The sequence below is a fragment of the Blennius ocellaris genome, assembly GCF_963422515.1.
Source record: "Blennius ocellaris genome assembly, chromosome: 3".
In the NCBI taxonomy this organism is placed as follows: Eukaryota; Metazoa; Chordata; class Actinopteri; order Blenniiformes; family Blenniidae; genus Blennius; species Blennius ocellaris.
Window position 1 is genome coordinate 27,886,591 of NC_137652.1, and position 16,328 is coordinate 27,902,918.

The 16,328-nt window shown below is 45.5% G+C and overlaps 1 protein-coding gene across 1 annotated transcript in view; it reads left to right on the forward strand.

The window, feature by feature from the left end:
- Positions 1-4,708: 4,708 nt before the first annotated feature.
- LOC308146340 (protein kinase C beta type-like) overlaps positions 4,709-16,328 on the forward strand; it is a 33,409-nt gene continuing 21,789 nt past the window's right edge. Inside the window, exons 1-2 of the mRNA XM_080518111.1 lie at positions 4,709-5,131; positions 5,676-5,707. Coding sequence (XP_080374237.1) covers positions 4,968-5,131; positions 5,676-5,707 — 196 coding nt within the window. The 5' untranslated portion in view covers positions 4,709-4,967. The remainder of the gene's footprint in view (positions 5,132-5,675; positions 5,708-16,328) is intronic.

The window sequence follows — 16,328 nt, forward strand, 5'->3', positions numbered from 1 at the left end:
AGAGTGAACACAGAACCAATGAACACTCAACCTGCTGAAATCACACCAAGAAGCAGAAATGCAGCGGGGTGGATCACAAGCACCACCTGAAGAAGTGGCACAGAAGGACATTCGACCTCAGAGAGCCAAGCAGGAGTCTGCTTATCTGATGACAGGCCAGTGAGACGTGGCCGTAAAAGAGCAGAAACATCTCTGGCAAGTGTCTTGATGGCAGAGTCGTCTACCTCGAGACATCGAGAGGCTGTAAATTTGGTAAATGTGTGAACAGGATAAGAAAACGCTTTCAAATAAGGAACTGTTGGGTTTTCTTTGGGTTGAAGCGTCATTTGATCTGTATACAACTGTTTGTACATGGGTTGTGTTGCAGCAAGGACTGGAATTGTTTACAGGTTATTTAAAGTCTAATATTTATTTTTGTATAACTGACATAGAGAAGCATTGTTTTAGAAAGTGGTGAGTTATTTGTTGAGTTTGCTATTGATAATCTGAAGGTGTTTATTCTATTGAGAATTGAAGTGCGTGAGAGTTATTATTTAGTTTTAGCATTGCAATGTTAGTAATGTAAGTGAACATCTAAGAAAAGGAAGGGTGTAGCGGACGTCACTTGCAGGTTTTGGGGTGCAGGTCAGGGGAGTGACTGGACGGAGGTAAAGGGGTTAACATGCGGACCTGGAATAAAGCGGTCAACAGAGAACATGTGTACGTAATGGCGTAATGCGGAATAAGAACACTACAACCGGTTTGCACAGAATCCCTGTATGTGCGTCTTCCCTGGAAATCAACTGCGGCGTTTGTTCTTCCTTGTGGTTAGCGCTCTTACTTTTCACATCGGTAAATATTGTGGGTTTGACTGCAGGCCTGGCTTTCTTTGTGTCGACATGTTCTCAATGCTCAGTGTGTGTGTGTGTGTGTGTGTGTGTGTGTGTGTGTGTGTGTGGAGTTTCTTTAGATACTTCGATTTCACGCATGAAAAACCTGCTCTTGCTGTCAATGGGCAACTTTGAATTATAGCCATATGATTGTCTCTCTGTGTCCCGGATGCACCTTGACCTCTATCTTACTGTAGAGCTCAGATTGGCTCCAGCGTCTCAAGACTCTGACTTGGCAAAAGTATCAAAGACTGATGGATGAAACATGACAACGCCAGAGACCACTTTAACCCCCCCCCCCTCCCCCCCCCCCCCCCGCTGTGCATGCATGTTCCAGCTGGATAATGACTGTATCAGTCATATTTTAATTACGTTTATCATGGAACCTTGCTCCTGTATGAGCCACCGCAGCTCGCTCACGTGTTGGAGAGCGGTGGCTTACATGATGTACCTGAACGCATCACTCAAAGCCTCAGCTAGGAAGTGTTTCAGTAATAAAAGACTTAAGTTTGTGTCCGAGCTTCAGTGTTGGCCTGGTTTTGACTGCAAGAGCTGACTATGTCTGTGCAGACAGGGGGGCGGAGTCACAAGACCATATCTGAGCCGGTGCTCGTGCCCCCTGTTGAGTTTGCTCCCTGGGCAGTCGCCCACTTCACCCATAGCAAAACCCGCCACTGCTTATGAGTGTCATTTGAGGGACGGAAGGGCCTTTTCCACAACACCCAGCTGCTTCAGGAACAACTTTACATCTGATGCAGCAGTCGAAGATTATGAGTATATGGACTTTATGGACGGCAATAAAAAAATGCACTAAACATCACAATACTGTTAAAAGTAATGGTAAAAAAAGATGATTTGGAAAAAAAACATTTGTGAAGAAAGGATTTTACACTCTGCTGGCATCAAGTCAGTAGTAACTTACTGCAAGTTTCATGAGATTACTTGAAAAACAATTTCTGACTATGTCATAGCAAAAACATTCTCATGGCCAACGTCTACTGTGAACCTTTCACCATAAACTTACTGTGAAAAATATTTTGAGTATTTTAGTGATTAATGTGTGAAATATATCATGGTTTTAGATAATTTTTTAATTGAGGTTTATTTGCGTTGATGTTTCAGCTGTGAGCTGTGAGAGAAGCAAAAGCACAACTGTAACAAAGGCACTTGAATGTTATGAATTAAAAAAATTTCAAACTAATTAAACTCACAACTGACCTGGACTACGAGGTTAAGCGTCACGTTTCAATCTATTTTCTGTTCACAGGAAAAAGACCTTTACAGTAACCTGCCATAGAACTGTTCCCATGAATTTACTATAAAATATTTTACTTGGTAGTTGCTGCCAGGTATTTACCGCGCATATTTTTATTTATTTTTTTTTACATTGTGGTGTAAGCTGGTTAGATAAATGAAAGCACAGACAAGGCTGCCATTGATGAAGTGTTTGGTTCATCGATTGGAACATGCACATGATTTTCTTACATAATCATCTTGTGTGATACAAAATTAGCTGTTTGGATTGAATCAGCGGGGAGAAAGTGCCGTCGCTGCTGCTGCGGCGACCTGCAGTTTCATGCACGTGTGAAACCTCTTAACTTCGCAGGTTCAAATTTCAAAAGGAAGCAGTGGTTTCAGTCATTCACACATGACTTCCTACACATTTATATGGCTCGTTCAGAGATACTAAAGGCCCAGTGTTTAATCTAAACGTGACTAACGGGGGCCTCTCAGCCAGAAATATACCAACAGATACTGCAACACAGATGAACTGAATCTCTGTCTGGCTTAAGTTAAACATCCCAGCCTCAACTCTGACATGCAGCCATGCAGCCATGCAGATAATAACCAATGTAAAGCTGTAAAAAGAGCTGGATGTGACTGTTTAATGTTTGTAATACAGAAACACTGGAAAGTTTGCTAACATACACCCCAACTACTGACCCTTTTTTAGATGGTAACCAGTACTTCTGCTTTAGCTTTGCTCTAACTTTACATCTTTAAAGCTGCATGTAATCATGTTCTTGTAGTGAGACACAACTTCATCTAACCTGCTTACTGCGTAATGAGACAATATCAATTAGGAGTTAGTCAGGAGATCAGATAGTTTAAAGCAACACATGAATTCAGACTGAACAATAAATGTTTCACATATATTTAAGGGTTAGTTTTAGGATTTAATAAGAATAACTTCAGGAGTGAACTTTACGTATTGAGGAATCTAACATATTTGTGTGCTGGGGTTGTTTAGAAAGGCTCCTGAGGACCTCCTCTATGCGTTCTCCTGTGAACGATGCAGAGATCGGTGACAAATTATTGAAAATAAGGAAAAACACAATAAATAATGAATGTACATCCTTCAGGGGACTGTTGCAGTTCGCTTTCAGTAAATTCTCGTGGCACAAAGTATTGCAGATACCATCATTTTATAAATTTCTGTTTAAATAATCTGGAAAGTGACGCCGGCATTTTGAGAAAAACATCAATAAACACAATTATGGATGGATGGATGGATGGATGGATGGATGGATGGATGGATGGATGGATCCAAAACATCTAATCGTCCCAGGCTGAATGACAGTCTTCCATCATACCTGCAGGTATATCTACTGTAAAGTGAGTTAAAACTTGGTAGCCTGAATATTGATCCAAAATGTTTTGTTTTGTTTCCTGCTTCCATGGACGTGTAAAGTCACTGATGTGATGTGCAATATAATGAACTCGCAGATCCAGCTTTGGGGAACAATGCAATGATTTAAAAAAACAAAACCTGGATGGTTGAACGCTTCTTCAGCAGGAACAAGTTTTAATTTGTGAATTAATCCCTTTCAAAAGAACCCAGACACAGTCAGGGCAGCAGCATCTATATTGTGTGTATTCATATACAGCACGGCCTTTATTTTGTGTGGTAGAATATTATTAACCTTTGCTGACGAAGCGATGTTCACAGGCAATGGCTTTTCTGAGCTGATGACCTTTATAAAAGTAAGTCATGCAACACATGATTAAAAAAAAACTCCGGGTTTCTGCACTTTCATGTTGAGAAACATCCCTTTTGCACTAATTTGCCTGCACTTCCTTAGACAGGTGGTTCAATCTCTGCCCGTCTTCAGACCTGGATCAGCTGAAAGACCACAGACCCAGCTTCCACCAAGCTCACTGCTTCAACTGCTTCCTCCTGGAAGGTCCTGCAGGTTGAAGAAGACCCACACATCCACACTGTCAAACTGTTTTTTATCTTTGGACCATCAGATCATTACTCAACTGTTGACCTGGGCTATTGGTGGGGCAGCATGGCTTGGTTGGTGTGAGGTCGGTTGCAGGTTGGTTTCCCATTTCCACCTATCCGTGTGCCAAAGTGTCCTTGGGCATGACACTGAAGCCCAAATGACTCCCAATGGAGTGACCTCAGCCTCCACTGGTGTGTGGATGTGATGGACAATGTAAAGTGCGCTGGGAATGCTGCTGTGTATCAGTAAAGTCCATTTACCGTTAGTGTTTTCATTTTTTTATGTCACGTGTACAATTTGTCGACTTTTTCGTTTTACACTTTTAAAGAGCGACACCTGTAATTTAATTCTATGCGACATAAAAGCTATTCGATTCGATTCAATTCGATTCGACCCCCCTGAACGCAGTCAAGTGTCTCTTCACTGGAAGTATGCAAGAGTCTAGGTTCAAGTGGGGTTAATGAGAGAGAGAGAGAGAGAGAGAGAGAGAGAGAGAGAGAGAGAGAGAGCGAGAGAGAGAGAGAGAGAGAGAGAGAGAGAGAGGGGTGTCAACAGCAACACATTGGGTGAGAACAGGGAAGCAGGCGCGCGGCTGCACGGGGACCCGCCGGAAGAAGCAGCGGCAGCAGCTTCAGCGCGAGAGCCGGACGCACACCGACACCGGCGGCACGAGCGGCACCGAGGCGGCCAGCGGGGCGGAGAGCAGGAGGAGCAGGAGCAGGAGGAGCAGGAGCAGGAGCAGGAGGAGGAAGAGGAGGAGGAGGCACCTGCGCCGCCACTCGTTCTCCCTCGCCGCCTCCGTCGTCTCTCCGTCTCTGCCGTCGCTCTCCTCACCCCCTCGCTCCTCTCGGACCGCTTCCTCGTTAAGATGGCTGACCCCAGCAGCGACGGAGAGGTACCGGAGAGCGGGCGCGGCATTGCCCGCCAGGGAGCCCTCCGACAGAAGAACGTGCACGAGGTGAAGGACCACAAGTTCATCGCGCGCTTCTTCAAGCAGCCCACCTTCTGCAGCCACTGCACGGACTTCATCTGGTGAGTGGAGGGACACACACGCACACACGCACGCGCACACACACACACACACACACACACACACACACACACACACACACACACACACACACACACACACACACACACACACACACACACACACACACACACACACACACACAGGTGATTCACTTGCTGCTGCGGCCTGCCTCCACACTGACACCGCAGCGTTTCATTCATTGTCATTGTCATGAGAACCACCGCGGTGCGCCATCAGCCCTCCGGTCCTCCACAATGCGACAGCACCGGCGGCCTGTCGGAGGAGGAGGAGGAGAGGAGGGGGGGTCGATGCGCTAACACGCCCCCCCTTCTCCTCCTCCTCCGACACCCATCTCAGGATGTGGAGGTCTGGTGGAGGAATGCTGCTGGAGACGCAGGGCCCCACTGCTGGTGCTGCAGCAGCAGCAGTGTGTGTTGATCAGAGTGTCCATGTGTGATCGCATGTCTCCTCAAGCTTGCGTCATAAAAGTCACCACTTGTTCCCCCCATAACGTTCTCACCCCTGTCCTCTTGTCCACCACAGGGGCTTTGGGAAGCAGGGATTCCAGTGCCAAGGTAAGAGCAGTGGCTCATTCACAAATCCCTCTGCTGCATATGGCTGTGGGTGTGTGGACGGATGTTCACTGTCTGAGGGAGTGTTGCTGTTTGTGTGTGTTTGTTGTGTTGTGTTGTGTTTGGGGGGGGGGTCTGCACACTGTTAGGCTGACCTGTTGACAGCACGTTGGTGTTGGCAGGCAGGTGTCAAACTCAAAGCAGGTGCTTGCCAGCAGTGATAAATGAGAGTGAGAACACTCCTCCCGAAGAGACAGTGTGAGACGTAAGAGAAGAAGAGTCGGCGGAGTGGTGAAAGCTGAGATGTCTGCTATTTGGCCGAGCAGAGACGGGAGGGAGGCGGGCAGACCAGGAAGTTAGATTCCTTCAGCTGTTTGCTCCCCCCCCGAACATCGAGCCTGACATCTGATTGGAGCTGTAAAATGGTGGGTTTGTGCGTAGGAGTGTGGCGATGTGTGTCTGTGGGCGGGCGGGCCAGTCGTGGCGATGGCGATGATGGGTGGGTGGGCGTCTAGACGCCGACCTTCTGCACAAAATGGTCTCATAAACGGCCCCCTGCCGCAACGTAGTGGCTCCCCGCAATCACATGCGTGCCACTGTGCTGCAGCAAGCGCTGCTGTTCTGCTCCCAGCATCACTTCCTCTTCTTCACTGATTCTTCTCAGACGCTCGCCGCCGCTCATCTGGCTCCAGTCATGTGACCAGGCTTAGAGAGAAGACGGAGTTTCCTCCAGCAGCTGGAGTAGTTCTGCAAAGTTCTGTCATTTTTGTTTTTTGAGCTGTAAAAGAAACGTACCCCCCCCCACCCTCCTCCCACCAACCCTCTCCTGTCTGCAGCTATGCTGGTAAACCAAGAAATTAATTGGTACTAGAAATAAAATACCACTTTGTGTAACTGTTTGAACACATGTGCAAATGTACCGATTGGTACGTGTTCAGTTTTAGCCCTCGGGCCGTTAAAGCCTGTGCACACATGGTGCACAGAGCGCAGGTGGTGGTGCTGTGGTCAGATCAGGTGTCGTGGCGGTGAGCTTCCAGCAGTTAACTGAAAACGGATAACTCTTAAATATATAGAGAGCCTCTTGTATAATAAGACAGACTCTGGGGGGGGGTGCTTGTGTTGAGTCGCTGACCAAAGTTTACAGGGATGTTAGGAAAAGTAGTTCATCTCTTAAACCAGCTGAAGTAAGCAACTTCGAAGGTCAGAGTTCAGGCGTCTTGATTATTTAATAATATCAGTGGAAACTGAGCTGAGAATGAATTGAGCTTCATCTGGTGGCGCTGCAGCAACAAAACACCTTTCAGCAAGTTTCATTATTCACAGCAAAAAAAAAAAAAAAAGTGCAAGTTGTGTTATTTGCATGTTTACGTCAAGAACTCATTTTTTTCCCTTACTTTCCAAAAAAAAAAAACTGGTTTGAAATGATGTAGGTTTAAAAAGAAAACATGAGCAGTAAAATGTCAACAGTGAAAAAGTAGAATCTCTGCAGATTCTCCCTCGTCCAGCTTGTCTACTTATCTTGTTTCAGCACCGAGGCGCCTGAACTTGCTTTACATTAATCTCTTATCTGTTCAGTAAAAAGGTAGTTAAAAAAAAAAAAAAAGAATTTTACACTGTTACTGGGCCTCCGTGATCAAACGGCTCAAAAGGTTGGTGCTGCACACTGATGATCCACGATTACAGTGAAACGTTCCGCGCAGTGAAAATGTGAGAAAGTTAAGCTGGATTAAGTAAATCCTTTACGAGGTGAAAATGATAAAAGACGGGGTGGTTTTGTTGAGTGTTGCTCAGACTGATCTTCACCTTGGGTTCCCAGCAAGCAACGGTTTGGTCATCCAGCTTCTGTAGCTCCTAAACACAAGCTCTTACTTTTGCACACTGTGACCTCTGTCCGTCTCAGACAAAGGCGAGCAGTCGTGGTGATATCTTTGTCCTGTCTCGAAATCGGTCGTCCAGTAGTCGGGTTCCAGGGGAGCCGTCGTCATGGCTACCGAATATAACCCGCGCTGAAATTCTGAGGGGGTCAGAAATGTGGGGCGAGTGTGACGGCTGCTGCGACCTACGTCAAACTAACCAACCGTAGACGTGGACGGTGACATGACGGGGAACTGGCGCTAAAAAAAAAAGTACGTGGGGATGTAGACAAAAACTATTTGGGATTTCTCTCTAAAAACAGGAATTGCACAAGGGCGAGGACTCTGTTCGTGTTTGGATGGTTCCTTTTTCATAATGGATGACGCACGTTTAATGTTGCACAGTCACGCCGACTCACCTGCATCGTGGGCTTCTGTCGAGTCCAAGGTTTGTTGGATTGACGTCGTACAGCGTGGCGAGCTATGAACTCGATAAGATGAAAATCACACGGTGTTGTAGCATTAGGCATTAGCATTAGGATCCCCTCTTAGGACTGGAGCAGATCCCAGTTGACAGTGGGTGAAAGGTCAGGCACACCCTGGACCCAAACAACAAAGGAATTTCGTTCAGACCAACATTTGTCAAATTGCTGACTACGATGTCAGTGTGCAGCACACGTTGCAACGGGATTCACATCAGGTTCACAAAGTGTCTCTTCAGATCCCACAAGGCACTGGGTTGGTCATTCACACTCACCTACATCTCAGCTCGGTTCATAAACTTCGTCATGTGCTGAAGTCTCAACTGAAAACAAGCATGACAGTCGATCGTTGGTCCAACGTTTGTCCAAAACTAGACTTTTGTTAAACATCCATCTGTTGCCTCGGTGTAGAATATCTGCTTGTGAGTTGTTCTTCATTCACATTTCTTTCTCTTTATTTTTGGACCTAACCTCAAAGCCCGTGGATTAGTTGGAACAAAAACTGTGATTCTTATGTCCCCCCCCCCCCCCCCCCCCCCTGCTTTCTCTAAAGCTTTGCTTCAAATGACTTTTTCTTGTGTTTGCAAACAACAAATTCTCCTAAAATCCATAACAGTTGCTGTGAACTAGCAGGTTTTGGAACCAACACAGTAGTTCTGATGGAGATTTGGTGACTGAAGTTGAACTTGTTGCTTGTTTGAACGGGGAAAAGTCCAAAACATCTATCACAACACCGATTTTCTTTATAACCCCGAGTGTCTGTTGGTTTTTACGCTGCTGCCTTTTCACCACCACTCGGTTCATTCGGGGATTTTCTTCGTCCTCTTCACCTAACGTGAGAGCGAAGCGGGAGGATCGTGAGCAGCTCACAGTGAGGACTGTGTGAACAGTGGCGTGGTTCAGAGGAATTCCAGACATGTGGTGTGGACTTGTTCTGACGTGCGGCGCTGACGGAGTGTTTCAGCGAAATGCACTATTTTGTGTGTGTGTGTGTGTGTGTGTGACAAAGGTGTCTTCTGTGCATTGTGGGTGTGTTTGGATACCTGTTCTGCAGGTATCCACAGATTATTTTCTTTCCGTCTTTCCTGCCTGTAGCTTTTCTCTCACTGTTGTTTATTTGTGTGAGTCTGCAAATCTGAGTACACCAAAAGCAAAAGAGAGGAAGTGAGTCTCATGTTGTTTCCTGCTCAAGAAAGAAACGTATCTCTGATCGGGTGTCGGGCCGAGACTTTTGGCGTAGCTTGTTTGGCTCATTTATCACGATTGGAAAAAGCCACATTAGCTCATTCCATTCAGTTGAAATGAGTGATTATAAAATATTGATCTGAAGAGGTGGAAAAGACAGTGTTGGTGGGTCTTGGTACAATCATTTTCATGACGGACCTTTATAGTGCACGTATTTTAACTGGTCGTATTAAAAGTAAAGCACCGGTGACGTTATGCGATTCTTCCTCCTGCTAAAGTCCTGCTGTTTATACAACATATACGTTTTAATACTATACTGGGATCCTGATATAGAAGCTGCGACATGGAGCTCAGCTGTCGCCAAATAAATGATTCACATCTGTCCTTTTCCCAAACGATGTTACCTTCGCGTTGCGTGAGGTTGGGTGTTGTTGGGTGACGTCTGAAAGGCTGGAGCTCAGAACATAAAACATCACTTTAGATTAGATTCAGACTCTGGGAACAATCCTTGGACAGATTGGATCACCATCTGAGCATTGATCTGATGAGAGAGCAGCGCGAGTTAGATCCCGTGAAGACAATTACATCTCCATCTCGCTCTGCATTGGTTAGCGGTGGCTGCTAGCTGCGGCTAGCTCCACGATTATTAGTGGAGCTCATCACTGGCTGCTGATTGTTTGGTGAAGCCGGCTCGCTGTCCAATCCTTTGCTTTTTGACTTTTCTTCTCTGCTTGCTGTCTTTCACCATTTCAAGACTCCAAGAGCGTAACAAATATGTAAATGGTGAATGGACTTCATGTGCACAGCCCAGGCTTACTGCTCCAGCAATCTGTGTGCTTTACATGATTAGTCACATTCACCACTTCTCTCTCTCTCTCTCTCTCTCTCTTTCTTTCTCTTTCTCTTTCTCTTTCTCTCTCTCTCTCTCTCTCTTGCTTTTCAACATATGGACAGGCAGAGATTGGGGATTGCCAGTTTCATCATGAAGCACATTAAAAAGCCACTAAGGACGTTCTTGGCAATTACTTTCTCAGCCAATTCAACAATAATTTCATTTAAAGGTGTCATGCTATGTAACTTCACAAAATATAAAAAACAAACGCATAGATTGACTCTGATTCGATTCATGACCTCAACAGATTGTCTTTAAAGGAGTCATATTATGCAAAATTCACTTTCTAAAGGTTTTCCAGCAGTAATAATCGTCCCCACACCTGAACGACGTCCCAGGAGAGAAGACAGTGTGTCCTCTCGCTCCCTGGCTTGTTCCAGGTTTTAAAAAGTGTGTTGGTCCAACCAGCCAATCAGAAATCAAACCCTATATAGTGTCATCGGGGGTTCAGCCAATCACAATCAAAGTAGGCTCCTCCCCTTTGACTCCTCCCACAATTAGACAGCTCTGCTCTGGCACATGGCACCACGAGAGGAAGAACTTCCTCCTCTTCCCATAGATGGACATGTGTGGGTGGAGCCAGTCCAGCTCACACAGACACAGCAGATTCTGAATGCAGCTCCTAGGATCCAATAGTCTAATGCAGGGAAATCAAGGAAAAACTGGATTTAGGGCAATAAAGTTAGGAAACAGTGTTATTGGACCGAGACCCATGTGAAAGTGTTGAAAAGCTGGATAATATGGCTCCTTTCTAATTCAGTCAAGTCAACTGAGTGAGGGACAATTGCAGCGTCTCGGGGTAAACGATGTCCGATTGGTCTGGGTGTGGAACCGCGAGCAGCAACAACTGGTTCTTATTGCTCAATATCTAAACTCCTCAGCTTAGTTTTGTTGTGTTTTGCAGCAGTAGATTGATTATATGCCAGTCTGTTTATTGTGATACAGCCTACTTGCTGCGTTGTGTTTGTTTTACAAGAGGCCGTCCCTCCAACATTTCTCCACGCCGTTTTAAAGCTCCACTAGTAGGGAGGGGGAATTGTTGACTGATGGCTCTGTAGCCCCAAATAGTGGTGGGCGGCTGTTTGACAGTTAAGAGGACTTGCACATGAATGAAACGCTAATTGGTTTATCGGACTATTGTTTCTGAAGCCGTCTTGCAAAGGGGGCGAATGTTTAATAGTTTGGCCGACCAAACATTCGCCCTTTAAACCTGAGCAATTGAAGCATATATAGAATGTGACTGCAGTTTTGTGCCAGCCCCCCGCCCCCAGGGCCACGAGTGTCCACCTTTGTCAAATTAGCTTTATCCCTTGATCCGGGACAAATTACCATCAAATGATATAACTTTAGTTTTGTTTATATTCAATTCTCTCCTTGTTTTGCTCTTTCTGTGAAACGGTGTCAAATGTCTGATGACTCATCCTGCACTCCAGGGCTTTTTACCAATTCTGCATCCAATAGCAATGCATATGCAGCTTTTCTGCCGTCTCCTCAGCACTTCCTCTGCTTTGAAGTGTTTTCACAATAAATCCAGAATTGTGTCAGGGGGTCTTTAGCAGCTGTGACAGTGGCTGAGGTGGTGGTGCGCCTTGTCTTCTGATCTCAATGTTCGACGCCACATCTTCGCCTGTAAATACGTCTTTCCTCGGGCGACACACTGAGCCCCATTGCTGCCAGTGGTGTGAGCATTTCTCATGACGGCCATCGCTATTGGTGCGTTTGAATGGGGGATGAATGTGACTGTTGATTCAGTGGAAGTGCGTTAAATAAGTAAAGTCCATTTACATCCATTCTACATTTACTATCTGGGAGAGGGTCCAGAAAATCTTAAAAAATGCATGGATAGCAACAGTCTTGGAGAGCTGTTGCTCTGACAATCCTTTTTCAGATTGAACTCCCAATATAAAAAGGATTTTTTTGGGCACATGTATTCATGCCATGCATGTAAGCCCAAGAGGTGGACTATGAGCAGATAATCTCCTATTAAATCTATTCAATCTGTGACTGAGTGCCTTTCTTTGTAGGCACAGTGATGAAGCGTTTGCTGATGCTGATGTTCTGCTAAATATACTGCCGACACCATATTGAATAACTGTAAAATACGATACAGACTGAGCTTAGTGCTCTTCTGCTTGTGTTAATTAAGGAAAAAGACAAACCTTTTGCCAACTGTGCAATATCTGGATTTAAAGTTGATTCTATTATTAGTAAAAGAAGGATCCGTGCAGAGGAATAATCTACAAAGACCACAGGATCCGAGACTTAGAGCAGGATATTGGTTTAAACCTTGAAACAGTGGGGTGAAATGTCAATCTACCGTGTTGTGGACTTGGCCAAGTCATTGCTGAATGTAGATCATAGTGAGGTGTGATGGGCGTACGGCTTGGTGAAGTGGATCTTGATTGCAGTCAGATTTGTTATCTGGTGAACACAGCGGAATCCTAACTGTGGCTCCTAAATCTTATGCGGATGTTAAATATGAAGTAACCGACTGAAACGACGGACTAACATGGTGTTTTTGACAGATGTGCTCATAAATTGTGCCAAAGGTTCAGGTTTTACTCTTTCACTATGGTTTTATATACAGCATACTAATATTTATAGGCCTATGGTTTTAAAATAGTTTTGTTTATGTAGCTATTTATTGATTTTAGACATATTAACCTTATAACGTAATCCATGTGTTTTGGGTGGTTGTTTTTGAAACATTCACCTGATGTCAAGCGAAGGCATTCTATTAGTGGGATCCTCCAATATCGAACCAAATGATGTGATAATGTCCACGTCGTGTCACGCCTATGACGACACTGGATGACTGCAGACTTTGCAGAACCGACGGACTCACAAAACTCCGGAAGCGACTTCAGTGAAGTATTGTGTCTGTCCCCTCTGAGGATGTTGTGGATTTTCCCTGATCGGCTACCTTCTCCTCGGTGCCGGTCTGAGTATAATGTCCCCTTGTTTGCCGTTGGAATCGGTGACCTTGCAGTTCCGAGCTCGCTTCTCCGCACAAGTGTCCTTCAACCCTGGCTGGAGGGCACCAGACACCACGTCACAGCAGCGCCGTTCAACCTGATGATATTTTGTGTTTCCACACTTAGCATTCCGTGGAAATCTCAAATAGTGTCAGACTGTCAGTAATTTATTGGGACACACTTTCTTGCGTAGGTAAGAACCTCAGCGTGACGACGACTCTGCTTCTTTCTTTTTTTTTCTAAATAAAGGGGGAGATGTGTCCAAATTGCTCTCAATAGAGGAGAAAGTGAAGGAGAGGCTTCCCATAACTCGATGAGGATTTTTAATGTCTGAAAGGAATATGCTGGCATGAATCGGCTGCTTTATTGAACATTTGTCTCAATTGTGTAAAATCATTGGCCAGGAATATTTTTCAAGTTCGCTTCGTTCATTCGTCCCACTGTGTCACGGCTCTTCACCTCACTGCTGTAAATCAGACTGACTGCAAGTGTTGTAGGCAACGAATGTATCCGAGGACCATTAGTGGGTTTGCTTGTTTGTCTGCCTTACCTTTTTTGAGGAATTGTGTATTGTTAAAAGCGCTGTTTGGTTTTTGATTAGGAGATGTAAAGCGGTCAGATCCTGGCTGTTGAAGGACAGAGGGCAGTCGTCGTAGCCTCGCTGACTTAAAACACTCTCACATGAATCTTTACAATGTTGGTTTGACAGATGTGTTGAGAGGGAATCCTATTGGGTCGTGTCTGTGGCTCACTTTTAATCGTGCTCATTGGCTGACGGGCGGTTGAAATAGTAGCTCTGGCATCGATTGGACGACAGGCTCGCCGCTTTGAGATATTGATTGCAGGTACAGTGGTGTCACCGAGGCTGAGAAAACAAACACATAGCTGCACTGCACAGCGCGGCGCCGCCACACGGGCACAGCCAGCGCTGACCCCAATTCACCTGAAGGTAACTGGACTCGAGCCACAATCTGGTCAGATTGTGGATCGGCCTGTCCAGAAGGAGCCGGCGGCCTTTACTGACCCTCCAGTAGAAGGCTTATTGCTCTTGCTGTTGGCTTTTTACTTTATTTCTTTTTTCCCCCCTGAGGACGGAATTGTGATTGTGCGAGTCTGCGGCTTGTGGACTCGTACTCATCCAAGATGGAGGAATTTCCCAGCACTCCTCCCGTTGATGTGAAACTGTCCTCCCGCCTGCTTTTTCTGCAGGGATTGTTTTTTTTTTTGTTTTTTTGGAGGGGCTCTTGATTTGCCGCCAACGCCGTCAATCACACGGAATGGGGCGGCATGCGTAGACTCCACTGAAGGGGGGGTTCAGCCTGGTTGCTAGGCAACAGAGCAGAGACCTCCTCGCCAGGTCACTGGGCCTGTCTTTCAGTATATTGTGTGTGTGTGTGTGTGTGTGTGTGTGTGTGTGTGTGTGTGTGTGTGTGTGTGTGTGTGTGTGTGTGTGTGTGTGTGTGTGTGTGTGTGTGTGTGTGTGTGTGTGTGTGTGTGTGTGTGTGTGTGTGTGTGTGTGTGTGTGTGTGTGCGTGTGCGTGTGTGTGAGGGAGACGGACGAGATTTATGGACGAAAAGCTTTTAAAGTGCAACGGCATTCTTCGCCGTTTTTCCGCCGCCGCTCCTCTCGTTCTCTCTTTCTGACATGCTGCAAACACACCACTGAATCTCCGCCCCCTCACATTGCCTCAAACCCAGCTGTGCCCCCATCCCTTCCTGCCCACACACACATGTCTGCTTCCATCTTTACCAGGGCCCTCATTGGCGTAATGCGTACCCTAATCCCCCCCAAGCCAACGTGGCGCTGCCTCACCCCGGCTTTTACCCGTAGTTGAACCTTCACACCGTCACTGAGCCGTCAAACGACTCCTTGAAGCTTCGTTCAGTCAGAACGTCCCTCACATCTGCTTCTGAGAGAGACAGACACACACTCTTCAGTTTCTTATCGCCCTCTCTCATTCCTCCCTCTCAGTTCTCTTCTTAGTTTGTCCCTTTTGTTTTGTTTTTTTCCCTCACAGTTTGCTGTATTGTGCAGTTCAACTGATTTGCACTGCAAGATGCTGTTCCGCCTCTTTCTCGGTCAAAAATCAGCCTGATGTGGCCACAAATAAACGTACAATCATGAACGCTCGGCTTAACTGCTAGAAAACCTGTACTAAATGCCTCCGGTTGCCACAGAGCCTCATGAAAATCTAATGAGAAGGTTGAATAATTAAGATTAAAGCAGAGCGTAATGTCACCCTACAGGTGTGCCTGTGTGCTCTTTTTTTTTTTTTTTCTGTTTAGATGAAGCTGGTCGGTGTTTTGTGTGATTCTGTTCCATAATCGTCTCACCCTTTTTGTAAAGATGTGAACCATATTTGTGTCTTAAATCCATTTTTAGACACGAATATTCCCAGTTATTGATAAATGGATTAAACCAGCACTGTGCAGGGCTCTTAATGTAAAAATACACTCGTGATATGAGGCTAAACCACAAAGTCAGGCTGCTGTAAAGAGAGTGTGTCACTCGGAACTGCAGTTTCTATCTAAATGGAGTTTTAATGTTGGCTGTGTTCAAGTCATTGTGGTTCGCATGTGACTGATCAAAATTTAAAGGCCGAGATTTCATGTTATATGCATCCGACCTCGAGAGGAGGCAGACCTTATGAGTCACTTGTTCATTTTAAAGCACAGTAATGTGAGTTTAGCTCTGTCGCTCCAGATGTGCTGAATCAGCACCACATCTGTTCAAAGAAATTCACTTTCATTATCAGATTTCTTCATCCGGATTACTGACATAACTGTTTCCTAAAATTCCGCAATAATACGAGCTGTCTCAACGTCTGAGGTGATACCTTCCCTTTTCTGTGTGACAAACTCCAGAAGTGCTTTGTAAAGTAAAAGGGTGAGGACGAATTGATCAAATCAAACATGTTTACAATCTTTCTGTATGTTTTTTTTTTAATGTTTTTCGGGCTTTTGAAAAGGCATTTATGCAGTTGTGTCCAAATGATAAACCTAAATGCTCCTCAAAATGCTAAAAGGTCAATCATTGATACTGCTCTATATAATGTACCACTTCATTCGATTTTGGGTCACTTGGCGCTTTAGCGCATCGCGGCGAGCTGCGGGAGAAGTCAAGTTACACCCTGGACAGTTCACCAGTCCACCAAAGGACAAACGGAGAAAGACAAACGCATGCACGTTACCAGGCCACAGTTACGCTTGCCCCTGAAATATCTCCAATAAGCACCT